The sequence below is a fragment of the Lepidothrix coronata genome, unplaced genomic scaffold (genome assembly GCF_001604755.1).
Source record: "Lepidothrix coronata isolate B3197 unplaced genomic scaffold, Lepidothrix_coronata-1.0 Scaffold3, whole genome shotgun sequence".
Taxonomy (NCBI): Eukaryota; Metazoa; Chordata; class Aves; order Passeriformes; family Pipridae; genus Lepidothrix; species Lepidothrix coronata.
In genome coordinates, this window is record NW_016690183.1 from 12,526,395 (window position 1) to 12,553,501 (window position 27,107).

Sequence of the window (27,107 nt, forward strand, 5' to 3'; positions counted from 1 at the left end):
TGCCCAACCTCCACCTCCCCTGACACAGCTTCATACCATTCCCTCAGATCCTGTCACTGGTCACCAGAGAGAAGAGATCAGTGCCTGCCCTCCATTTCCCCTTGTGAAGAAGCTGCTGACTGTGATGAGGTCTCCCCTCAGTCTCCTCCAGACTCAACAAGCCAAGTGAACTCAGCTGCTCCTTAGGTGAAGTCCCCTCAAGACCCATCACCACCTTCATTGCCATCCTCTGGATGCTCTCTAGTAGCTTAATCATATAGGGTATCTCCTGTGCCTAACTTACTTAAGAACTTAGAAACATAGGATCTCATATGACCTGAATTTTTCCTTGGATAGTCTAATGACTGTATAAGAAGCCCCAACTCTCATTTTAGGTACCTGTTTTATTAATTTCAAGAGTCAGAAGATGATTCATCAGTCTTTCATAATTTTAATGCATGAATTCCTTTATTTAAAAAAATAATTTTTTTGGCATTCTTAAAAATGATTTGTCACAATTTTTCTTCTGAACTACAGAGATGTCACAGATTATACAAGTATGCAAAAAGATTTCAGTGGATGTGTCAAGGTATGTCAAGCCAGACAGGTATTAAGAATAACGACATAATTTCTTGCATGTTAAAATATCAAATGGACTCTTGGTGTGATACGATACTTCACAATGTATATTCATAAGACATTTGTGCCCCCATGACAGGGAGGTTGGAACTAGGTGATCTATAAGGTCCCAACCCAAACCATTCTATGATTCTATGATTTTCTGGAACATAAATTAATGTCAAACTATTTTTACAAGGTTCTAAGTTTTAGTCCTACAATGAGATTGTTGCAAGTGTTGTTCTGACTGCCGAGGGCCTGTGTAGAGTGCAGGGATCTGCCTACAGAACTAGCACAACATGCAGCTTCTAAAATGCCATCACAGAAAAGGTCTTACTGTTCTTAGTTTGTAACTCAGGAGATTTATTTGTCATCTCAATCTGAGGTTTTGTATACTAGTTAAAGTGTGTGTTATAGAAATCCTATGTGTGACTGCCAAATCGTCAAGCAATAAGACTGCAACCATCCTGAATGCAAAATTTAAAACATACTGTTCGCATATTAATCCTTCCAAGTGCTCGTGATCAGCTAGCTGATCCATTTTGGTGCATTGCCTTATGTACAGATATTTGCCTGGTGCTTGGAAATTGTAGTCTATTCTTGGAAATTCCCGGGAATTCCAAGTTACATACTCTGGAAGTGACAGCATGTTCAGAATTTCAAGTGCAAACAATTGTTCTTATATAACATGGGAAGGTCTGGGAAACTGGTATGAGCACATCAAATATTGCAGCTGAAGGTGCTATCAAGTACCAGCCACCCACTTTTACAATTTGATAAGACATCTCAAGGATAACAGGTGCTGTAGGAACAGAGAGGTCTCATGCTCCATCTCAAACACAAGGTTTGCAAAGGAGTGGTTGTAGAGGAAAGTAATTATAAATCAATAAACATAAAAATTAAGACCTCTCTGTTTTTGCAAATTCTCACATTAGCTGTTGTCCGTATTCAGGTTTTATTTTAAAGGGAGAATTAGGTCTTGGGTGCTAATGATATTCCTGCAGGCTCCTTTTTTATCTTTCCCTTCAGAAGTTTGAGCTCCTTACAGTCCTGTCTTTATTAGCAAAATTCTCCGTGCCTCACTTCAGCCTAATGAAAAATCTGATTCTTTGGCACTAAAGGGACACTATCTACTGGAAAAATCAGACCTGTCTGAAACTCTTGTGCCTTCTGTAGTTACATATAGCATTCGAAGACAGAAGGAAATATAAGGAAAGCACTGTTTGTTTGCTCAAGAGACAATTATTTTTTAAAATCATTTTCTTGTTTTTATTAAGTTAATGAGGCCAACTTTTATTGCAGACATCTTTAGTAGAAGTCTCATACACTGAACTTTTCCCTTATTCATTGTCAGTTTATCCATCAACGTTGAAGGTTATCCCTTAAAGTATTTTCTTCCCAGAAACTGAAAAATCATGTAAGATGATTAAATTTTTGCAGTGCTCACATGGAAATGCAGAAACTTATTTTATGGTTTTAGACAGAACTCTTGAGAACCATTAGCAGTCCATACTGGGACAAGTGTTGTTTAACATCTCCATTAATGACATAGACAAAGGGATTGAGTGCCCCTCAGCAACTTTGCAGAAGTCACCAAGCTGAGTGGTGCTGGGATGCCATCCAGAGGGACCTGGACAAGCTTGAGAAGTGGGCCTATGGGAATCTCATGAGGTTTATCAAGACCAAGTCGAAGGTGCTGCACCTGGGTTAAGGCAACCTTTGTTATCAACGCAGGCTAGAGAATAAGCAGATCTAGAGCAGCCCTGCCAAGAAGGACTTGGTGGTGCTGGTGGATGAGAAGCTGGACATGAGCCAGAAATGTGTGCTCACAGCCAGAAAGCCAATTTTGTCCCGGGCTGCATTGACAGCAACATGGCCAGCAGGTGAGGAAGTGATTCTGCCCCTCTACTCTGCTCTGATGAGAGCCCACCTGGAGTGCTGCATCCAACTGCATCCTCAGCACAGGAAGGACCTATGGGAGACAGTCCAGACCGCCAAGATGATCAGACGGATGGAGCACCTCTCCTATGAGGAAAGGTAAAAGGAACTGGATTTTTTCAGCCTGGAGAAGGCTTCAGGGTGACCTAGTTGTGGCCTTCCAGTACCTGAAGGGAGCTTACAAGACAGATGGCGGACATGTAGTGACAGGACAAGGGGGAATGTCTTTAAACTGAAAGAGGGGAGGTTTAGGTTAGGAATAAGGAAGAAATTCTTCCTTATGAGGGTGGTGAGACACTGGCTCAGGTTGCCCAGAGAAGTTGTGGATGCCCCATCTCTGGCAGCGTTCAAGGACAGGCTGGACGGGGCTCTGCGCAACCTGGTCTAGTGGAAAGCATCACTGCTTTCCAGTGAGGTTGGAGGGAGGCACGGAGGAGGGAGGCAGGGAGGCTGGAACTAGATGATCCTTAAGGTTCTTTCCAACCCAAACCATCCTGTTATTTTGTGATTCTGTGTGATTTTATGGCCTCCACTCCGGCCATAAAATAGCATTTCCTGACCTCACAAGGATATTTGGGGTAAATATAGAGAGGCGTTCCCACGCAGCGGTGACAGAGGCAAGACACACAAGCAACAAAGCTTTAATTCCTTAAGCTTCCAATCCTTGAGAACCCGCGAATGAACGTATCTAGCCGAGCAGCCGCCGGACACCCGCACCTTCTACCGAAGGCCTCCGCCTACGGCCGCAAACCGCCGGGCAGCCAAACACAACCCCGCCGCCATTGCACCACCCCTCGCCCCCGCCCGGCCCGCGGGCGCCCCCCCGTGCCGGTCGGAGGCAGCGGCGGAGGGCGGGGGGACGCGGCGGAGGCACTTCCGGCCTCCATTTTACGCGGACGGCGGCGGCCGGAGGTCGGGGCTGTGTTGTGGGTAGAGGGGCTTGGCTCGGGCGGGTGCGTTCCGGGTGCTGCGCTGTTCCCTCGCTCTTCCCTCTGCCGGGGTGGGGGGCGAGGGTGCGGTCCCCTGTGGCGGCGGTTCCCGGGGCGCCGGCACGAGAATGGACTCCCGCGGCTCCCCCGGGAAGTTCGCTCCCGGCCGCTGAACCCGCCCGCAGCCCCCCGAGAGGTTCGAGCGGCTCCGTGTTCCCGGGGAGGAGGAGAGCGGGGCAAGGGCCGCCCTTCTTTCCCCGCGGGCAGCATGGACCAGAGCGTCGTGGAGCACCCGGTGACCCTCATCATCAAGGCCCCCAACCAGAAATACACCGATCAGACTATCAGCTGCTTTCTGGAGTGGACTGTGGGCAAGCTGAAGACTCACCTCTCCAAGGTGTACCCCAGCAAGCCGGTGAGTTGTTGGCCAGCCCTTTTCCCTCGCCTTGTCCGTAAAGCTGGGGCTGCGGTAACTTGGTCGCTCAAGACTTCTTTTGGACCCTGCAAAATAAGTAAACAAGAGTCCTGCTGCTGAAGAGTGACCTGCGTGAAGGCAGTGGCTGGCCCTCCTCTGCTTTCAGGAAAGTTGGTAGTATAATAGTGGCTTCTCTTCTGCACGGTGTGAGAAGATCGCAGTGTAGCATCCTGAAAGGCAATATCGCTAAAGATGCTTCCCAATGCTTCTTATAGCTTTTTGGGGAACTGGGATTTAGGTGTCTCAGTTAACTGAATTTAAGACTAATTGTAAATGTAAGCGTGCTACCTAAAGTAATTACGGTATAAGTGATATACCTAATGTTAACACCATCTAGTGAATTCATTGAGGTGTGGACTAGATGTTTATTAATAATATTACTTGAAACATGCAGCCGAACAACCTCTGGATTTATTTCCTTATCTTTCTCTCTTTGAAAAGCCATTTTTCTTGAGGTTGTGCTGAAAATTCTCTGCACAAGTGTTTTACAAATATGTACGACAGCTTTTTTTGTTCCTGAGGATAATATGGTTTATTTGTGAATTTTTTAAAATTCTATATTTGGCAATTAAGAAGAGGCTGTGAAAAAAAACCAACATAGGTAATAGTAGATAATACTGTACCTGTTTAGAATGGCAGTCATGCAGAACGGTGTATTTAAAAATTTGTTCCAGTATAAAGTGACTTTGCCTCTACACTGCAGTAGCATGTGGGGCCTAGACTTTGCTATAGAAAACATCAGAAAAAGGTTTAATTTATATTGGAAATTATTAGTATTCACCTAGTTCAACGGAAGATTTTTTTTTTTTTTGACGGGGGAAAGTAAAATAGTAGCTTTGGGTCTCAAAGAGGGTTTTTGGTTTTGGAGAAAGAAGAAAAGCAGTCAACAACTTGGGCTGTGTCACTGCTGCACTGAAATGTCTTAAGCAGTTTTGAGAGTTTGTGGATATAGTTACTGCTGTGAGTAATTCTCTACTGAGAAAGCCTGTCTGGTGTGAAAAACAAATACGTGACTCCAGCTGATTGTTGCCTCTTCCTCCTCACAAGAATCTCCTCCAGTGACGTTTGTGTTTTAACACTAGTTTTCTAACTCATCCTATGATCTTGATAAATTGAGCTCCTGAAAGGAAGGATCCTTAATGAACAAGAGGTTTTCATGTTGCATATAGGCTTTGAACAGTAGTATAATATTAAATTTTAGTTTCCTGAAACATCTTTCTTCTGTTGAAAATATTTCTCAACATGCCTCTCATTATTAAGTGACTAGTTCAGAATCCCCAAAATTTTTCTGTGTTTAAAGAATGGTGAGTTTCTGTAGTGAGAATTATCTCAGTAGTTCCAATTTATTTTGGATTTGCTGTACTTGCATTTAAACTAATAACTGAACACAGTATCTTTATTTCATGGAACCTTTCAAAATAATAACGTGAGAGAGGAGAAGGGTGTTTAATAGGATGGCTCCTATCTATAGTAAAATCAAGAAGTGTATTTTTGGCTTGATATGCTCTTGATGTTGAGTGCTACTGCTTTTTTCAAAATCCTTTAAATCTTCGTGTTTTTAGGAGCTCCCTCACCCCACCCCTTTTTTTTTCTTCCTTTTAAACTAGATCAGTGTCAAAAGCTTGTTGATCAGATTTCTGTGTTCCCTGAATATGATAGGTCCTGGAAATAACTTCTATTACAATGCTATTTTAGGCAGGGTACATCAGAGCACACTCTATGCAGGTCTTGCTGTGTTCTTGAAGTTAAGGGTGTAAAATAGAAATCAGTTGCTGTCACTGCTGTATGTTGTGTGTCAAGTTTTCAGTGTGACTTGAACTTCATTCTCGTTATGTGCCTCTGTAAATTAGTCAGTAAACTGATGGTAACTGTGTTGTAATTAAATTTACAATTTATTAAGAGTATATCTTCAGAAAGTGAGGTGGTTAAAATAGGCAAATCAGAAGTTAGGCCTTGAGGCAGTGTTGTTTGTGATTTTTTTTCTGGATTAATTTGTGTAAATGACTTGCCTAAATACATAAAAATTTCAAATGTAGTCGCATTTAGATTGGTTTAGTTGTTATTAAAGTTGGTATACTTCGCAAAGTAAGTAATTTAGTAAGGTAAATAGCTTCAAAATGGTATTAAATTAGTTTGTGAGTCTGTACTAAGGTTCACATTTGTCGATACTTTTGCTTCCTGATTGGACCAGTTTTTCACAGGTAGAGCACTGCAGTTATAATGCCCCTAAATGAAATGTTTATGTAAAATAACATAAGGTGGTTGTAAAATCAGCCTGTGTGTCTCAGTCTGGCAGATCACTGCACCTTCAGTGCATTAACCGCTGCATCGATTACAGCCGTAAACTAATTTAAAGCTGCTGTTTCTCATTTCCTGTAGTACCTGTCATCTAGCATATACTTTGCCTTCAGTTGCAACCAGATGTGGTTGTTTGGAATTTTGTTTCCGATGGAAGAATGGGAGAGAGGCTGAGTGAACCAAAATAACACGTAGCTGAAGCAGTATAGCTCAAGGATGGCCTGTGTTCCTGAAGGACGTTGCTAGCTTAGCTTAGGTTTGGTGGTTGGTAATGTGCTGGGCATAGCTAATTTGGACTAAGCATTGGAAAGGAAAAGTGGAATTAAAAAGCACTGACTCCGGAATTCTTAGTTTTAAATACATTTTGGATTTTGAACTGCAAACTGTCTCTCATCTCACTCTAAACTTCAGGTTCTAGAAAAATTTTATCTGATGCCATGTGCTTGCTTCTGCAAATGGGGCCACACTGATTATGTATTCTGAAGTGTTTTTCCATCACAGTTCAGTGTTTGGGCTAGCAGTGAGCACGCTGTTCCTTGAAGCAGGAGGTGTGGTAGTGAAAACTCTTCTGGCAGAGGATAAGTTGAATACCTTTTCCATTTACTTTGGCATATATGTGAATTACTGTATTTTCACATTAATCACCTCTTCTTCCATCTGAACTTAAATGTTCCTCACTCCCTCCACATTTTAGAATTCCAGGCTGGCTTTCACCCTGAGAAATGCAAGTCATAATCCTGTAGTGCTCACATAGGTATTTAAGTTATATAGAGAGGAGTAAGGCCTTGTCTTCCCCCATTAATGTCTTTGGCTTAATATGATTAACAGTACTCAATGTGTTTAACCTTTTCTTTTTGTGGTTTTGTAGGGAGCTGAAATGCATTGCTGAAGGCTCTGTAGTCAGCTTTGAGGGGTTGTTTTAATCTAGCAGTTTCTCCTCTGTAAAGTATTCGTATTTTAAAAGTTACTTGTATTTGTATTTAGGAAGAAACCTCATTATAAGAGGTTAAAGGGGGGCTCATACATAAGGTACTGAAGAGAAGAATTTGAATTTACCATGTAGAATGCTGTATTATGAGTGGGACAGGCAAAAAACCATTCTGTTGCCTCGTTGGATGATTATTTAAAGATTTAGAATTTGAGCTGATTTTGTTGTTCTGTTTTGGTTGTTTTAAGCACTTCTCTCTTCTAATTAATCCACAGATAATCTGTCTCAGGACCAAGAAACAAGGGTTCTTAGATTTTTCTTCTGACTGCACTGGTCATTCTAAAGCAACAAGTCTATAATTTTCAGGAAATTAGAGTTTTCTTTAATCTTGATGCTGAAAATTCTGTTTTTTGTTCTAAGAAGGTCTTTCCCAAATACAAAATGCAAGTAAGCTTACATTTTGTTAGCAGCTTGTTCCTGCTTGAAAGGAGCAATCAAAAAAGATATAGCTCAAAAGAAGTTAGTCTGACATGAGAGTTGGGCATTTTTTGTTGGTGTTTTAAATGTAAATAGAAATAGTACAGCACTGATGTTGAATTTATTGCAGTTTTTTATCAATTTGCTGCAAATAACTAGTTCCCTTTGTTGTGAAACTTATAAAAATAGTGTCTTATGTCACTAATTAAAAACACAGAAAAATGCAAACTAATATAGAAAATCATTCTTAAATAGAAGTGATAAACTGTTCTGTACAATATATGGCAGGTTATGAACTCACTTTTTAAAGACGTATTTAATCATTCATGGCTAGTATGAATTTGGGAAAAAAGTTAAAGCAAATGCTACTCAGATTTACCGAGTAATAATTTTATAATTATTTGCTTTAAGTATCTCTTTTTTGTTCTAGTGATATGACCATTTTTTCTAGGTAAAAAAAAACAGTTCCACAACCTTCCTATATTCTGCTGAGTTACTGGGAATCCGTAGAGGGCTACTGCAAGAAAAAAACAATATCAAAACTTCCGTGAAAGCTTTTTCTACTCAGAGAGATCTGGGTCTTGGTTATTTGTGTCTTGGTATTAGCAAGACAGGCGAGTGGGCAGCAGAAGGCTGGGATAGAAGGAGAGGTGTAAGACGCAGTTTGTGGTGGGGAAATTTTTCAAATATTTCATGCTGATAATGCGTGTCTGTTCCACTGATGTTAGGCTAGATTTCTGCATTTAGCATTTGCTTATGTTAGTGCTGTCTTTCAAGTGATAAATGCTACTGAATTCATTTAAAGTGCAAGCAATAGTTAAACTGAACAGGTCTAATGATTGGATTACCTTTAAAATTCTTTAAAAATCGGTGAATATTTGGGAACCTTTTTTTTTTTTTAAAAAAAAGAGGGCTGTATATTCACACAGTTACAACATTTTAATGACCCACTAGTGTGAAGACTATTTACAACTTTTTTTGACAGCGTGAACTGAATTGAGTGGGATTGAGGTTTTCCTTTGTTTTGTTTAACGAAGTAAGCTGCTTGCTTTGGTGTACTGGACATCTCACTGTAGATAGTTGGCCTGAATGTTTCCTTTTAAAAATCATTTTGTTATTGAACTGTTCTACAGAATAGAGATGGAGTTCATACCATGTGAGTAGCATATCACTCATAAAAAAAATAAGAAATCTTTGTTTACTATACTAAGTTATTTTAAACTGTGAAACTGTAAGAATAGCAAAAAATGGTTACTGAAGTTGGAAGGCTACCTTAAAAAAATGCTTTTGCTGCTTCATGTTTTTTTAATGCTTTCCTCCTTGTTTTCTCTTATAATGATTTTTTTCTTTGAGGGTGTGAGAATGGGGGCCAGGACTAATAACAGAAATTCCTTGTTGAAAAAGATTGAAATCTGTGCTCTTTCATCATTCTACTAACTATTCTGGGGGGTGGGGTTTTTTTATCTTTGCCCCAACCACTTGTCCATATATATTTTCAGAAAGTACCTGGAAACAGGAGCAGGGTAAAGAAAAATCGCTAAAAGAAAGGAAATTTTGAATATACTTGAAAGTTTTCTAGATCAGCATATGCCATGAAGTGTTGTTAATTGTTATGACACTCTTGCTGAGTGTTCAATAGCAAAATTCTTTTTCAGAATTAATTTGGACTTGTGAAGCCTCTGAAATGTTTTTAAGCCTCATTTTGGTGGTCGAACATCTAAGGGGTTTTCTCATCTGCAAATGTTATCTGCAGCTGTATACCTTACAGCAGCAAAAAAGCTAAATTCCTTTCTTTGTCCCCATCTCCTAGTCTACAAAGGATCAGAGACTGGTGTATTCTGGCAGACTGCTTCCTGATCATCTGCAGCTGAAAGATGTTCTCAGAAAAGTAAGCTTTATATCAACACCATATGATATTTGATCAAACCCCCTTTTTTTGGAAAATAGAAATTTAGATTTTTGTTGTTTAGCTTCGAATTTTCATTGTTTTATCGAGAAATGTAACTGTATAATGTTGATATGTTCTGGAAGATACATTTTCGAGTATCCCTTTTGCGTAGGATTGTGATGCTTGTGGATTGAGGCATGCTTCTGATTAGTGGGAGAGCAAGAAGGCTGTGTAAGTCCCAAACAAATATTGTGTTGTATGTCACAGAACCATGGAATAGCATGGGCTGGAAGGGACACTTATAGATCATGTAGTTCCAACCTTACTGCCATGGGCAGGAGCACCTTCCACTAGACCAGATTGCTCAGAGCTCCATCCAGCCTGGTCTTGACTTCTTTGGACAGTTACCACTGTCACATAAGTGGAATAAAACAACATATTTTGTTGATTTGGGCCATAATTTAATTTCTTGTACAGACTTAAATCCAGAACTTACTTTAAGAATGGCACTTGTGTAAGCAAATTAATATGTAATAATATAAATATGTAATAACGATATAAATATAAATATGTAATATATTAAATATGAAAACCCAGAATTCTAAATTCCTGAATGGCTTCTTGGGAAAGCTGTTTGTCCTATTTTTGATTGTCAGCTATTAACCATTCCTGATGATGTTTGAAAGTTTGTTGACTCTTTTAATTTCTTTCTTTTTTTATTCTGTTGGTTCCTATTGGAAAAAAAATAATTCTATTAATCTAATTTTGGATTCTTCAGTCAACATTTAAATCCTAATCCTAAATACACATGACGTCTCATGTAGGAGATCTTGGCATACATGCACTTGGTTGTCAAACTGCTTCAGATAGTTTGGAATGATGCTACCAAGTAATAGTGACTTCATTGAGTTGGTGAAGTTCTCGGTTTTAATACTTAGTGTGGAGGAAAATCTCTGAAGGAGAATGGTGCTTTAGTGAAAGTGGGCAACTGAATTTCAGTATGAAGGATGGAGAAACACATGCAGTATTGCTTCTGAAGACCAACACTGCTCTTACTTTATAATCTTTATTCTGAAATAGAATTTATTAAATGGGATTAAACTTCTTAGCAAAAAACGGTTTCAATTTTTTATGTATAGGTTTACTGGAAAACTGAAGCTGGACTACTGCCAAGCAGTATATGTCCCGTACCACTTTAAAGTTCAAGGAAATGCTTCTATAACTTATCTCAAAATCTTAGTTTTGCTTGTTAAGGACAAAATGAAGTCTCAATCCTTTAAATTCACTTGGCCTGCTCACAGCAGACTGGTTTTAGGAAACATGATTTCAAACTTTACTTACGTGCTAGAGGAGGAATTTTGTAACTAATATCTTTTTTTCACTATACAGGGGCTATACTTAACTTTAAAGGCATTTTAGTAGTTGTATGCCTTGGGTTTAGTTAAAGAAGTTTAGTGAATTTGAAAACACAGCAGTCTTAAGCAGAAGTTAGAAATTTGTGTTGGAAGAAGAGGAGTTTCTTGTGCTCAGGCTTTTAAGAACTTTTTGAAAAAAGGTATGATTACACAAATTCAATCTTATTCTCTGCCATATTCTTCCTAATGGATTAGCTATGAATTCCTAATATTATCTGAGGATTTACTAAATCTCTCAGTTTAGATTTGTGATACTTGCTCTTTGATACTGACCAGTGTGATTTCACTGATATAAAATACTGTGAGGCTGGAAGTTATGGCACTCCCCGAGCATAGCGATGTCCAACACATTATGTACAAATAGAAGTATATTGCAATAAACTGTCACATTCAATGAAGCTGTACACTGTAAGCTTACCAGTGATATGTCTAGCTTCCCTTGCCTTTCCCAAGGCATAAATTCATATCTAGGTAGAAGGTGACTAGTTAGGTTAAAGGCTTTTGACGTGGTCAGAGTGCTGATCACCTGTGCCAGTGCTTTCTGATCCTTGCTTACTATCATGGACTGGTAAGAAATTACACTTAATGTAGTAGTGAGGCTGTGCTTGGGGTTAGGAACCAGTACATGTGGAGGAGTTTAAATGACTGTGAGTGCATCAACTATGCCAGCAGTAACACACAGTCGTGTATAAAAGCACTTTTTTAGTTTTCTTTATTTCTAGAGATTAAAACTTAAAAAGTGGGTAAATGGGTGTTTTAACATTTTTTTTATGGTTTTAAAAACCTTCTCCAAACACAGCATTTCTAAATGTCATCTTATGAAAAACAGCAGCTTGCCTGCACCATGCTGATTTCAGAAGAGGACAGAGAGGTATTTTGTTGCTTTTCTTTTTTAAAATTTGGTTACTGAGAAAGCCGCAGTGTGCAATCTAAATACGCAGTCAGAGCTGTTCTGTTGCTATGGCCATATAAGGGGGTGTTTTAATTTGGTACAGTGAAATAGCTTCAGATGGAAGTAGTTATGGCATCCATGTTGAGGGGTGAGCATATTCATGCAGAATTGGCATGGGCATGCTGACACGGCTTCAAGTGGTGCCACTCATTTGCTTCCTCACTTTCAAATGTTTAGGAATACTCTAGCCCTGTGTAGCACTTTTGAATAGCATTCCCTGAGTGTGGAATATCTAAGGGGCTTTCATTTGGGTGTCTTCAGATTAGGCTTGAGCCAAGCTTAGACAGGAGTGAGGTGAAGGCAGTGGCTGGTACGTTTTTCTTATCTTGGTTTGCTTGTGGAAATCCAGCACCCACATTTTTCATGTACCCTTATGTTGTTATTGAATAACACTCTTCACTAGATCTCAGAGCAAATGTAAGTGTTCTTAACTTTGGGGAAACTGAGCCCTGTAAAAGGTTTGAAATTTTTCCAAAATACAAGTTAAAGCTTGTGATATACTTCCTCATGTGTCTCCCAGGGTTCTTCCATTGGTTCTGCTATACTGCAGTTCTAGGGAGAACTGGGGTGTTAAAATGTTCTATATGTTGTTGTGGACAGCTGCCAAGAAGACATTAGCTGTGAAACAGTAGGATTCTGTTGTGCTAGGCTGAAGTGTTGCTGTATGGTCTCTCTGTTTTGTATAATGTTTCTTTAGTGTTTGCAAATGCAACTTTGAAAGTGGATTTTTAAGGACAGTTTTTGCTTGTAAATTTCTCAAATATTGTTGCTTTAGCTTTTCAATTTCTTTAATTTTTAGCAAGATGAGTATCATATGGTTCATCTGGTATGTACTTCCCGGACACCCCCAAGTTCTCCAAAACCCAGCACCAGTAGAGAAGGTCACGGAGCTTCAACCTCCAGCAGTAGCTCAGTGAGTTTTTTGTCATGCACAGGACATGAACGTCTTCTGTGCTAAGGAAACTTTCCATTAATTTCTCTTGTAACTTTTTATATTTGACTATAAGATACTGTATTGAAAGTAGAGCATGCCATATGAATTTGTACAATTAGACTTGATTATTTAAGGGCATAATTTTATTTAAACAGATATGACCCTTTTTCACATAGTAATACAATTATGTTTATTAGATGATAAAGCACTACTTTTTCTAAGCTGTTCTTTCATTTTAACACTATGTTAAAAAGTACATTTTCCTTTCTCTCTGTATCCCTGTCTTTGGCAGGAATTGTACTGTGTATTCAGAATTTTAGAAAAACTTAAGTTCAGATTTATTTTGTGAAAATTTGTACCACTGAAGAGAGACCAGTGGTACAACCCTTGTTGTAAGATACAGGTGAAACTTGGCCAGGGTTTATTGACAGGAAATGGTCAGTACTTATGCATGAGCTTCGAGGTAGTCATAGTATCTGTTAGACAGTGAGAAGTAGAAAATGTTCTTAACACTTTTGTTCGTTAAGCTGTTAACAGAACACGTTTTTTGACTGTGATTTGAGCCTTGCCCTCTTCACACCCTCCCAAAATGATGATCTTTGTACTGTGTTTTAAGTGCAGTTAAGGTTTCTGTTGTTTACTTGGTAGTCATTACTGTAATTCTTGAGTTTTTCCAGAGTCGGCAGTAGCACTAAGCTACCCTTGAAGGTTAGTCAGAAAGGGATGTGTACAATACCATTGCAGGTACTTTTCATCAGAGGTGTGTTGATTGTCAGCAAACAGAAAATACCCTTCAGTAATAAGCTGTCTGTCTTCATTCTGCTATTGATGGGGTACTGTATCAGACTGCTGTGTGACAGTCAGAAACACAAGCAGTTTAAGCGATGGTAGAGAGGGGACAGTGGTTAAAACATCTTTTCAAAGGCTGTATTTATATCTGTTTGCAAGCAGGACACGGGGCCTCCTTTGTGATTGTTTCATTGCTATGCAGATCAGTTGGAAATGTTGTATTTGAATGACTGTATTAATGCCTGCTAAAAGCAGGCAAGTATGCACAGTGTTAGGTTTATAATACTTTGAAGGAAACAACCTAAATCCAAAGCTTTCCTTTGTTTTTCATTTTTACTCCCCCTCCCACTGTCTAGTGGTAAACTTTTCTTGTTTTCCTTTGTAGGGCAAATGTGATATGGATGTCTTAAGTAATTGCACCTCCTCACTTCCTGAGTTGTCAAAGTTGAAGAAGATTTTCTACTGAGTAAACATTGCAGTAATTCTTAGCAACAGGATTTGAGGCTTATTAAAACTGAAATAATGCATCTCAGTGGCCAAATTGTAGTCTTGTTATGGTGACAATTTAGGAGCCAGCTGTTGTTCTACTTCTGGAGTTAAGTATTGATTCTTGGAAAGTATTGAAGATTTGACACACTAGTTTTAGGTGTGTTTTGGGAGCCTCAGTATTTCCTAGCTGCTTCCCTATTAGCATTGGCAGCCCTGTTGCAGCAGAGAGCACAGCAATTTGGATTGGGCAGCTGGCACAGTGAAGAGGATGAAGAATAGAAGGGGTAACTGAAGGCAAGGATAGAGGAATGGTATTTAAGTCACTGCTGGCACTGTTGTCTCTCAATATAAAGTCATATCCTGAGGTTGTAGTTACTGCTGTTAATGATAGGCACTAGAATTTTTGTTGCTGCTAAATATTCTTTCAGTTAAGTTATAGTTTGCCTCAGCTTTTTGAAACTGTGATTCCCAGCAACTTGTGGTTTTCTCTGTAACCTATCAGGTGTTGAGCCTTTCTGAAAGCTTTTTTTTTTTTAATATGTGCCCTAAGGCTTGTCAGAACTGATAAACCCCCAGATGACTTGCTGGTGCTTATATTCTCAATAAAACTTGCAACTATTAAAGCAAATAGTTTTTTAAGACACAGTAGTAAATCTTGGTAACTGTGGCAAAAAGATCTACAACCGCAATTTTATTTTATTTTCAAGAATTTAGACCGTTCTGGATCAACTGCTGCCTCACCCACAAACCAAGAAGCTTCATCTACATCTTTGAACACTAGTGCAGATGGAGTGAGGCATCGTAATCTTCCACAAGCACAAAGCAATCCCACACCAAGCCACCAGTTCCCTTATTTAATGCAAGGGTAAGTGAGACTGGAGCAATCCGCAGCTCTTTGATACTCTTTAAGTACTTCAAATGTTCAGTTGCACTTGGGTTTCTTTCAGTCTGCAGAATGATTTGGTTGTTTCATCTTGAAGCATAAGTCACATTAGAAACATTTTTTTCATATGAAAATAAGTGGTTTTAGCCAGGAGTCAGTCAAAGAAGTGTCCTTGGTGCTCCCTTTCAGGCTGCTTTTTTATTTTTTCTTCATGCTGTTTGCCCTCAACTTTGCGTGGACAGAAGTGCAGCTTTAATATATCTAGTGGATGTAGTTAGTAATATAACTGATAAAATTATTGCTTCTAGTTGTTTTGGTTTTTTTTTTTGTCCTTTATTCTAATAGTCAACACTAAATTCTTACCGGAATATGATGGTTCTTAGTTTTTGACACGTAAGAGATGTAATTCTTCACTTTTTCATATTGGATTCAACTGTAGAAATGATCTGCGGGTGTTTTGAGTATATGTTAAGTGCTCGTGTGTCTACAACGGCATGTTTAAGTATTTTCATGCATACCAATGAGATGTAATCGGTGCACATTTGTAGATCAGATCTATTATTACATAACTACCAAAATTCTGTCGTTTCTTTTGCACTTAAAAAGCAGCTTTACTAATTTTAACCTATATGGCCTTTGCAGCTGCTTAAACATGTTGTTGTTATTTTCTTTCAAGGGGAAAACAGGAGGATAGTGCATTCTGAGATGATACCTGTCATTTCCTCAGGGAGCACTTTCAAGTTTTATTTCTGACAGGGTGTTCTCTCAGTACTGTAATAGATTCTAGAAACTTATTTGAATGTTGAAACAAAAAACCACCAAACTATGAACCCGCTAACAGTAACAAGTGTTTCTGTTGCTGGAAAGAAAACAGATATCAAGAACTGTTGAAAGTTTACTTAGTTTCAGTCCAATTTACAAGATCTAATTACAGTTAACTTGGACTTTACTATTCTTGATAGTTTTCATCCTGCATTCCTTCAAGTTTTTTTTAATTTTCTTATCTGAAATGTCCTTTCTGCTGGGAAGAAATAGTATTTGCAGTGGGTGGAGCACTTAGGTTATGCTGACCATGTACATCTTCGCAGAAGTGGTCATACCTGGCTTAATGTCCAACCTAGGTGAGACCAGAGGTTGACTGTCAAGGCTGCTGTTTGGTATAATGTATATTAATTCTGGAAGCAATTTATTATGTGTTGTGTAAATGACTAATCTGTAAAAAAGTTTTTAATGTTTTTCTGATTAGCTTTTCACATAGATGTACTTGAGTTTTTGTCATGCATGGTTATCTGAATAGGCTGTGAACTTCAAAAAGGCAGCAGAACCGTTGTTAAGTCTTTGGGCTGAAATAATTCAATTAAAATACAGTGGGATGTGTCAGTTTGGAAGACATTGCTGCCTTTGAAAGAAAGAGTAATTTAAAAGTCAGTTAAAAATTACTTGCTATGTCTGGCATGTAATGTGAGTTGAGAGGAGTGGATCTGTAGATGGACAGAGATGCTGAGAACCTGACATCAACTGCACATATTTCAGGGGTTTCGGTCTTATTTGGACTGTCTCTAGCTCGGTTACCTGGAATAGGCTCCTGTTTGTGACTGAGGTGCATTAGTAGTGCACCTAAATCACATATTTTGTTGTTTTTTTGTAATCCACAAGGAATCTAGACGGTGATGCAAGAGCATTCTGTAGTGGAAACAGAATTGTAGTAAGAGGAAGTGATTCAAGGTTTTTAGGAGTGCATTCCAAGTCTTAACAGAAATGCCAAAATAAATGAACCTTAAATAGTCTTAGGCTTTTTTTTAAAAGTATTTTAATGGAATGCTATCAGAACTTAAAGTAGATATTTGTGGACTGCTGGGCACCAGCTCTGCTCAACTCCAAATAATCTTTGCCTAGTGCCTGCTGTAGTCTGCTTTCTTCTTGAAAAACCTTTTTTTTTTTTTTTTAATGCTTCAGTAATCTTCTCAGACGCATCTGGTTTTGCTTTAGGGCATTGCTGCTTGTATTCTAGCAGTAAGAAATGCCCTCTTCTTTTAGCTGCTCTCTTTAACATCATTTAGGGCAATGAAATCTTGCTTTAATGTAATTTATACACAGATTGAGACTTGTTAGGAACAACGAAGATTCATAGCTGAAACTGGCATTGCTTTGTGTATTTTCATGACCAAACACTTCAGTTCTAGCTGCATGATGAACTATAGGCACTAGTGATGGGGAAAGGTCTCCAGGTGTTTGAAAATACATGTGATGGTCATTTTTTTTGAGCATTTTGCAATGCTTCCATTAGTAAACTGATTTTTACAAAGAAGTAACATGAATGTTAAGTGATTAAATAATGGTTTTGATGGTTTTTCAGTTCCTGGCACAAAGCCTCATTAAGTTGAATAACCTTTGGGAAAATAGCATTTAATTCAGATTGTTTAAATATTACAGAGGAAACAATTAAAAACTTTCTTTTGCTTTTGAGCTTTTGCAAATGCTGTTTTCTAAAAATCTAAACTTGGGGTGGGACGGGGCAAGTAGTTTATGTATCTGCCAAGTTAGTCTTCAGCTGAGGAGAGCAAGCACAGCATTGTCTGCTCTTGTTGATCAGGGCCCCTGCTGTGCTGTGCAGGTACAAACAGAACAGATGGCTCGGTCCTGAAACGGCTTGCATTTCAGATTGGAGAGTACTTGGAAGCAGTAAACAGACAAGAAACATCAAGGCAGGAAGACTATTTGTCAAGTGTGGCTGGCCCCTCCAGTGAAATGTTTTCATAGTGTACACAGCCATGTTTGAAAGCAGATAACAAAATTACATACTGACAGCATGCAGTATGTTGTAGCACATAAATACCTTGCTGCGTTAGTCACCTTTGCTCGCTGTATTTTTTTCTGAGTAGCAAATAACGTAGAGGAGGATATTGAAATAGTACTTGAAGTTGATATCCCAAGCTCATATGAGATGTCTGTGGGTCAAGGTTAAACAAACCCAGTTATTGTAAGTCATGCAACTTTTGAATCTGAATAAAAAGTCTTATTTTCCACTAGTGGTAAGCAGTATATTCATGATGATCGTAGCTAATTAGTCTGACCTTACAGTCAAATTCAGTGCTGGTTAGCTCATTTTGGGTGTCTTCCATAGACCAAAAGAAATAATTCTGAGCTTTCTAGCCATCCTAAGGAGCATGTGTCTTTTCAGAATGTTCCAAAGCTATCTCTACCATTTGAACTGTTTTCTGGCATACCTGTTCTTCTATTGCCTGCTCTGGTTTGTTGTCCAGTCTTTGAATGCCGGTATAGATCCTACAGATCTTCTTTGCTCTCGTGCTGTTGCTGCCACTCTTCTGAAATATTCTGCTTCCTACCTTTTTCTCCTTTTGGAAAAAGATAAGGAAAAAGTACATGCTACTTTCCTTTTTCTTTAAACAGCAAGCTGGCTTGCTTTGCTGAGAAGAGCTTCTTCCTTTGGGGAGGTTCTTCTCACTGAAATATGTTACACTGTTTGGAATTGTTTCTGAATTTCATAAGCTAACTTAATATCCTGACAACTGTAATAGCTGTATAATTGACAACATCTGCTTAATTTTGATTTTTGATGAGCAAACAAAATACTGCTGTGCTAGTTGTCGTTCTAAGCCTGAAGCCTGTTGTAAGCCAGTGTACTTTTGCTTATTAAAGGAGCCTGATCTTGGAAAACTTAAGTCTTGCTTTTCAAATAGATACATCTCCTAGAAAAACTATTGGAAAAAAAAGGAAATTCAATAGCCCACCAAAATATTTGAATGTTAAAGAAAAGAACATGACATAACTCAGCTTTTGTGGTTTCTCATGTTTTGAGTGGTTACTTCATCTACTATTAAGCTTTAAGACATCAAGAAAGCAACTTTTGAAAGAGTTTGGAAGAAAGGAGAGACTCAAATCCGGTAATATTTCTAAAAGATGTGTCTGTGAGGGTGAGCTATTAGCCTGAGGCAGCTCAACTTTTGTTGAGCTCAACATAGCAGTTACAAAGAAGAACCCTGAAGTCTTTATCTGATGAGGAAAGGAACACTGGGTGAATTCCTTCAGAATTCACTCAGGCAAGTTGGGTAGCACTCCTTACTGGTGACTGAGCTGACAGTGATACTGATACTGATATTCTACCTGCTTGAAATTGAGACACTGCTCAGTGGTTTGTCTCAGCATAGTACTTGATGACCCCCATGCAGAATATTTGAATTGTTTTCTCAATTTGAGAGTCAAATGTTTTATGAATTTTGGACGTATCTTATTTCTCAAAGTGATTGCCAGTTCTGGGGATAAAAAAACACATTCCTAAAGCTTGCAGCTGTAAATCATGATTAATGTTTTTCAGTAGCAGCTTGACAACTTTGCTGCTTCAACATGTTAATTATGCATAAATAAATAGCATCAGCAGGGCTGCCAGTTCACCCTTTCAATTTTTTAAACAAACCTAGAGTATTGCCTCTGATTATCTCACTTTGTATTTGGTATCAGGAAAGTCATTTTGCTTGCTCCCCACCCCCATTGTCAGAACAGGTTATAACTAAATACAAACATAATAGTTTTAGCAGAGGTCATGGAGTTGCATGGCAGGCTCTTGTCCAGAATTACAGTGAGATGCTTGTTCATGCATAACATGGAAAAAAAAGATTTTAATGTCTTCCCCCATCTTTCTTTCTGGGCATGTCGTATATATCTGAATGCCTGGTAGACTAATGAATTCTCTTGGTGATATTTTTGCAGGGAGTGCCTTACTTAGGGAACAGGTGTAGTCTACAGTACAATTACAGCAGTCTCAGCTTTTGCTTCCTGCAGTCTGAATAAACTTTTCTTCATGCTTTATACTCTCATGCTGTCCTGAAAGATGTCCTGGTTTACCACAGTTCACTACATCAAAATCTTTTGGGAAAGAGTTGGAAATCTTGCCAAAACATGCTATGTGCTCTAGGAGGTAAGAGAGGCTTAAGAAGTCTAAAAGCAGACAAAACCAAACCTAAAACCTGCATACAGGAATTTTACCTCTTTTGCATGTGAACCAGAGCTAAACGCCCATAGGGAGGAGAATCACTTAATGCTCGAAGTATTCAGGGTGGGGGGAATATAAATCCTTTACAGTGCTCTTAGTTGCAGTCTTCAGAGCTGTATCTGTTTGTTGTCTTTGCTGGTATTCATTTGTTCACATCTTTGATCACAGTAATATTTCAGGTATTGCTTCTAAAAGAAAGCTGTAGAAGATAGTAAGTTTTCCCTTTACAGCTCCTGTAGCACCTTTAAGGATGACCCCTGAACTTAAAAGGAACTGTAGGGAAGAATTTCTGCAGTTAACACAGTTCTTGAAAAATTTTCAACATGGTTTTGTCCCAGAGATGCAGCTAGTGACAGACTAAGTACAATAACATAAGTACTCTTTCTGTAGAAATAACTTTGCTTATTAATTTCTTTTATGAAAATATAGTGCTTTTTTGGGATGGTTTAGATGATCTCACTACATGTTGTTTGGGTGTTATTTCAGTGCATTATTTTAGGGGGAAAAACGAGAGGAAAAATGCTACTTCGTTTTTTTTAATAGTAGTGCATTTTACAGATGTAGCAATTTAGAGCTGAATATTTTTCTTTAAATCCTTCTCTAGCAATATAGGCAACCAGTTTCCAGGCCAAGGTGTTCCTGCTGGATTTTCTCTGTATCCTTCATTCAGTCCCTTACAGATGATATGGTGGCAACAGATGTATGTACGTCAGTACTACATGCAATAGTAAGTCTGTATTATCTTAGTACTGAGTTACACTAATGAAAAAAATGTATTAAATGTTGTGTGCAGGATCAAAATGTCTGTTTATTTTGTCTGGGTCTGTTGTTTTACACTTAGTTTTGTCCAGCAAATTATGAAATCCAACCTTAGATTGGAATTAATGTACTAGTAAGTAAAGATCTAAGGGAGAATGCAGTTTGTTTTGACACGTATTACATGTGAAACTTTGTTTTTACTAGTGTAGAAAAGAAGAATAGGCTTAGTAATTACAGTGCATGTTTTTTGACAAACCAGTTTTATGTTTAAAATTCTAGCCAAGCTGCTGTTTCAGCCCAAGTGACTTCCAGCACGGAGCCGGCAAGATCTGCGGTTGCCCAGGCTGTCAATTCGGAACGTGCTCCTGCAAATGAGCCCGCAGCAGTGCCAAATGTAGCCGTTCAGGAGAACAGACCTGTAAACCCAAATGTTCAGATGAATGCACAGGGTGGCCCAGTAGTGAATGAAGAGGACTTCAATCGGGACTGGCTGGACTGGATGTACACGTTCTCTAGAGCAGCAATTCTTCTGAGCATTGTATACTTCTATTCTTCTTTCAGTCGATTTGTCATGGTAATGGGAGCCATGCTGCTGGTTTATTTGTGAGTACCACAGTTGAGTATAGCTGCAGATCTGAGATGTGGAGTACAGTGCTAAGGTATAATCCATTTAAAATTAAAAATTACCCACGTGCAAAAGTTTAGACACTGCTCCTTTGCGATAGGGTGTGTCTGTTAAAAAAAAAATTCAAACAAGTAGACAAACTGATACAAAGAAAGAAAGAAGTAATTCTCAAAACACTTTTACAGTGAGTTGGATGCCACTTGTACCTGAAACACAATGCTCTTAAATGTTGGTGACATTAATAGGTCAGTATTGTAGAATTTTGGGATGAAAATTTAGAAAGGCTGAGAGTAGGGAAGTTCATCTACATAAAGCATATACTTGCATAAACTTCTTGGATATGAAATGGCAGAGCTAAGCTCATGTAAATTTCAAAAATAACTTATGTGATCTGTGCAGTAAATTTTGTTAGGCAGAGTTAAAGTAGTGATACTGTAATGGTGGGTACTAGATCTGGTAGAATTGCAGGGACTTAAAAAATTTTTGCAACATGTCATAAAGACCTAAGTGCACGCTCTGTTTCATTAACAAATATTAGTACTGTTGTCATCGCTTCCTTTTGCATATGAAAATACCTTAGTGATGTAAGTAGAAGTGGAAACCAACAGTAATGCTTGATATTTTGGACTGATGTCAGTCACTGAGAGTTTCCTTACATTGTAGTCTCAATCCTCACAAGGGCTGTTCTGTTTTTCTTACAGATAGGATAGTTGAAATCAGAATGTAGACACTTGAAAACATGTAAAGGCTTATTTAATTTACAGTGGCAATGTGGTTCAAGCCTTAGCTGAAGTTTAAATTCTTTTTTCCACAGAAAATCAAATTTAAACTATGAAAAATTAAGGCTGCCTTTGAAAATTTATATAACTTAAGTACTTAAAAATGGGGAGGATACCCAAAAAAAGTATTCTACATATTTAATCACCTAATCATGGTACATTACTCCTCTTCTGGAACTGAGGGCTATGAACCCCAAGACCCTTCTTAACTCAGACATTGAAGAATAGCCATTCAATGTAAAAGTAAGAATTACAGAAAAATAGATGTAACTTCATTCGTTCGAGAGTACTTAAAGAATTTACTGAAGTAGTTAGCTGTAGCAGAAAAATCTTCTTGTTCCTTTCAAAAGAGAGGTTTTCAACTGTTCCGCTTTCTTACATAGACACCAAGCTGGATGGTTTCCCTTTAGGCAAGAGGGAGGCCAACAACAGGCAGCCAATAATGCAGAAGTGAACCGTGATGGGCAACATGCAAATAACCCTGATCTCGAAGAGATGGTGAGTAAGGGCAGACATGTCTTTTGAGACTCCTATATATTATATTGTAAAGTATATAACACCTGGACAGAAAGTCAACTCGTATGAAATGGAGTTGATTAATCAGAAAGGTTTCAGCGTTGTCCTCAGGTTGTGCCTGCTGCCTAAATTCTGTATTTTTCAATTCTGGCAATTCCTGATTGTCTCTACTTCAGTCACAAACTTTCTTCGTGCTAGTTACTTCAGGAGGTTGTTCTGAGAGAAGTCACTTAATGTAGAAAGATACTGCTGGTTACCTTGTGTCAGAATTCTGGAAAGAAGCAGTTGAATTGCTTCAATTTCTGTTTTTAAAGGAGCGACTTATGGATGATGGGATTGATGAAGACAGTGGAGAAGATGCAAGTGAAGATGGCAATACAGAGCAGCAGCCTGGATTCATGGCTTCTGCTTGGTCCTTTATCACAACCTTCTTCACATCACTCATCCCTGAAGGGCCTCCACAGGTTGGCAATTAAAGTGGAAAAGGAACTGTGTCAGGCAGCCTCAGTAGCCATACGTAGAAGTGGAGCAGATTCTAGAGAGTGTTCTAAATACAGTGCAATTTCTGAAAATTTATAATGTTATCTTTTTGATCATGGTGTACAAAAATGTGTATTTTTTTTCTTTTGGCTTTCTCATGCATTGAATATTTTAAGCACAAGTGGACTACTAAATGCTTTCTTTATGATTCTTCTTTTTCTGAAGAATAAAATGTAAAGATATTGGTCTTCCATGTTTTACTTTAATTTCAAATATGTGTTATACTGAGGCAAAGAGCTTGTACTTAATCTGCACCATTACCTCTTTAAAGAGCTGTTAAAAATACGAATGTTGACAGACCTTTCTAAGTGCTGTCTGTTTATCTGAATAATGTATCTTGTGTTAGTTTTATGCAGGGTGTGAATTCTTACATGGGATTTGAAACTTACATCATTCCTGAGAGAATGCTGTAAACACAAGGATTGATTTGTTGGTGGCATGTTGTCTTCATGCCACAAACTACTAAGCCACTTCATTTAAAAGCTAAAAGCTTTTTCTTGAGACTGTACTGAAGTTTGTTAAAGCTGGAGGTGTTTGACAGCTCTTCAAAGACAATTGACAGTGATGGGATAAACCTTAAATGTCTGATGCATACAGTACTTTTTAAGGACAATATAGCTGCTCTGGGGTAAAACCTGTACATTAGTTTTTTTTAATAAAAACTGTTATGGTAACTCTTTTGGATGTTTATATGCATATTTGAATGCAAACGGCTAAGTAGTGCATCATTAAGGATGAGGATACGATGAATTTGAGAGTGGAATAAAGTTATCATGGTGGCATTACCAACACTGACTAAAGTTATGTGTTTTTAGCACTGTCCACACAGTTACGGGTATAATTTCAACAGCAGACTATCTGTTGTTAATTAACCTAATTAAAACTGAGAAAAGGCAAATGGTACATGAGATATCACAATGTGATGTCAGGTTTTCGGTTGCTTTCTTTAGACTTTAATCGTAGTCAAAAAGGTACATTTGATTTTGTTCCTAACTCTGAAGTTATCATGTACTATCTAACTTAAAAATGGCTGCAAAGATTCTGTTATACTACAACTAAAGGAAAGTCAATCCAACTTTCCAATTTCAGGGCAAAGTTCTTGAATAGGTCTGAACAAGTGAGAAATAGGGATTTATATTATGCTTAAGTCAAACTGCTGAAGCTATGCAGCAAAGTTTTAAACCCAAAGAAAACATTTTAAGTTTTAGATTCTGAAACATCTGTCAGGATTTCTAGGCCTTACCGAAAGCTGACTCAATTGGAAAAAAAGAAATTCGAACAATGGTTTTAAACTGTTTAAGTTAAATAGAATGTTTTTTGAGTAAAAAAATATTTCTTACCTAGAAGTCTGTGAGAGGAGGAGAAATATAAATGTAAGTTTTATAAGCATCAGTTATTTTATTTGCTGTATAGGCAGCAACGATAAATTAGTCATGTTTAATTATGATGACTTCCTCCTATTTTTGCTATGGAAAGCTAGTCTCAGTTTACATTCTTTGCTACATAAACATAAAATGTGTAGACCTTGTCCATGAAATGTTACCTTTTTAGTTTGTCGGGTGGGTCTAACTGGGCTAGTATTTAAGACCTGTTAAAAAACTTAGATTTTTAAAGGAAATGTCACAGGTGGCAGTCTTGGATGTCATAAGACGTATACTTCTGGAATGCTTGGGAAGAAGTTTCGTCTGTTTGACCTGTGTGTTCTCCTTCCCACTTTTACTGAAAGTACATTTTTCTTTTTGTCTTGGTATCTATAACCTGGGCAGTTATGACCTACCAATATCTAGCTATTGACAGCCATTTGTTACTTCTTATTGTCATTTTTTAGGTTTCTGTTTGTTTTCCATGCTGTAGAAAGCAATTGGTGGAAGCTATCTGTTGTTAACAGACTAGATTAAGAAAGCTGCTCTTATGCTGTTAGCCCTGGTTTGGTTAAAAAGTGTGGAATTGTTCCTATTCAGACAAGGATAAATGTGTTGACAGGTTTCATGAGGTTGAAATAGTGAAATGGGAGATCCTGGCAGTTGGTTAGGTATTGAGGGAGATGTTCCAAGAGTTTTAACTGGAACACAGAGCTGGAGCAATGAGTTGAAGAGGCCAGACTTCCAGGAGAACATCTTAAGGTCATTGAACCTCCCGGCTTCTGCGGCTTACCAAGATATGAGCAAGGGAAAGCAAAAATATGGTTACTGAGGGAAATCAGTGAGAAGTAACAATGAAATATGAAGCGTTACCAAAGAATTGGAGGCAGAGGAAAACTACTGGCAGGAGCAAAAATAAGAGGTGTGATGATGAATAAATACAAAGCAAGCATTGAAAAGCAGATTGAGGTAAGAGAGGTGCACTTTTCAGAAGAGGAAAGAACTTGATGAAAATGAGTCAGATCAAGTCTTTGTATGTGTTTCTGAGCAATTTGCATATAGAGTTGACGGGAGAGAAATTAAAACCCTAGGAAAACAGTTGCTTTTTTCTTAGTGTATCCTTGTAGAAACTGTTCCATAGCATAAAACACAATTATGTAGTACGTGGTTCTAGGCAAAGCTACATTCTGAACTGTAGCAAATCTGTATCATGAACAAAAGGCATGAGGATGAAGGCATTGTAGGATGTGCCCCAATATTGACATTCTGTCGTGTATCTGTACATCGCCCACTTCTACAACTTTGAATACAGAAAAAGTTATTAAAATTAATTCTCTCCCTTATCTTGCAGGAAGACGTGATATGACAGATAACCTACATTTAGAGGAGTCCATGTATGTAATAGCAAGACTGTGCCGACATGTGCAGTGGCTTCATGATGTGTTAATAAAAAGACACACCAGAAACAGACACGAAAGTGAAGCATATTCCATCCATAATACTTCTTGCTGTGAAGAGAGAGATGAGATCAGCAGTGCTGATGGAGCAGGTGTATGAAAAGAGCAAGACACAGCAACTCTTTTGCATTATTTCTTAATATTGTGCTTTGAAAACCACTTTGCAGCCAGTGTGTATCCACACATACACCTCCCTTGACTTCTCAACTGCAGTTTACATCAAGTTTAGCAATGCCACTGTTGGCTTAACAGGTTGTCGTGGTTTAACCCTAGCTGACAGCCATGTACCACGCAGCTGCTTGTTGACTTCCCCCTTTCTTCCTTCCCTCATGTAATAGAGAGGAGAATCAGGAAAAAAACTCCTAAAACTGATGGACTGAGATAAGAACAGTCTAGTAATTGAAATAAGTGAAATATAATGATGATACTAATAATAGTAGTGAAAAGGGGAGAGAAAAAACCCAAGAAAAACAAGTGCTGCACAATGCAGTTGCTCACCACCTGCTCAGGGATGCCCTGTCTCTCCCTGAGCTGCAATTGGCACAATTCTGGATAACTCTCACACTTTATGTACTGGGTGTGACATTCTATGCTATGGAATATCCCTTTGGCCAGTTTGGTTCAGCTGTCCTGGCCGTGCTACGTCCCACCCTCTTGTGCACCTGCTCACTGACAGCTAATGGGAAACTGCGGAGACCTTGATTTGCAATTGCACTGCAAGACATCAGTGTTGTTCTCATACTGAATCCACAGCACAGTACTTCCTAGTACCAGCTAATAAAAAGAAAGTGAACTCTAGCCTAGCCAAAACTAGGACACAAGTGTAACATAAACTGGGGAATTGTTGGGTACAAAATAGTGGACAAAGGGGTCCTTATTCTCCCATTGTGAGCTTGCAATCTCTTGATGCTACTGTTTGTTTTGGAGATCTTGACAGGCACAATTGGCTTTCCAGTTGCTCAGTGTTGCCCATTAATTCCCATGACTCAGAGAAATTATCACACGGTACTCTAGGAAAAGTTTGCTTCTAAGACATCACTACCTTCTTACTATTGCTGCAGCTGAAG

The 27,107-nt window shown here is 38.5% G+C and overlaps 1 protein-coding gene across 5 annotated transcripts; it reads left to right on the forward strand.

Moving 5' to 3' along the window:
- The first annotated feature begins 3,423 nt into the window (after positions 1-3,423).
- On the forward strand, positions 3,424-26,053 carry HERPUD2 (HERPUD family member 2). 5 transcript variants are annotated; one of them, XM_017822444.1, is made up of 9 exons: positions 3,424-3,879; positions 9,453-9,530; positions 12,697-12,810; positions 14,817-14,974; positions 20,608-20,730; positions 21,042-21,365; positions 22,577-22,664; positions 22,997-23,146; positions 25,935-26,053. In XM_017822444.1, the coding sequence occupies exons 1-9, from the start codon at positions 3,733-3,735 to the stop codon at positions 25,947-25,949; spliced, it is 1,197 nt and encodes a 398-aa protein (XP_017677933.1). In that variant the 5' UTR covers positions 3,424-3,732; the 3' UTR covers positions 25,950-26,053. The 5 variants fall into 5 exon arrangements, with proteins under 5 accessions (XP_017677933.1, XP_017677938.1, XP_017677923.1 ...); XM_017822434.1 differs by having other exon boundaries at positions 3,426-3,879; positions 22,550-22,664; XM_017822449.1 differs by lacking the exon at positions 9,453-9,530 and having other exon boundaries at positions 22,550-22,664.
- Positions 26,054-27,107: the final 1,054 nt, after the last annotated feature.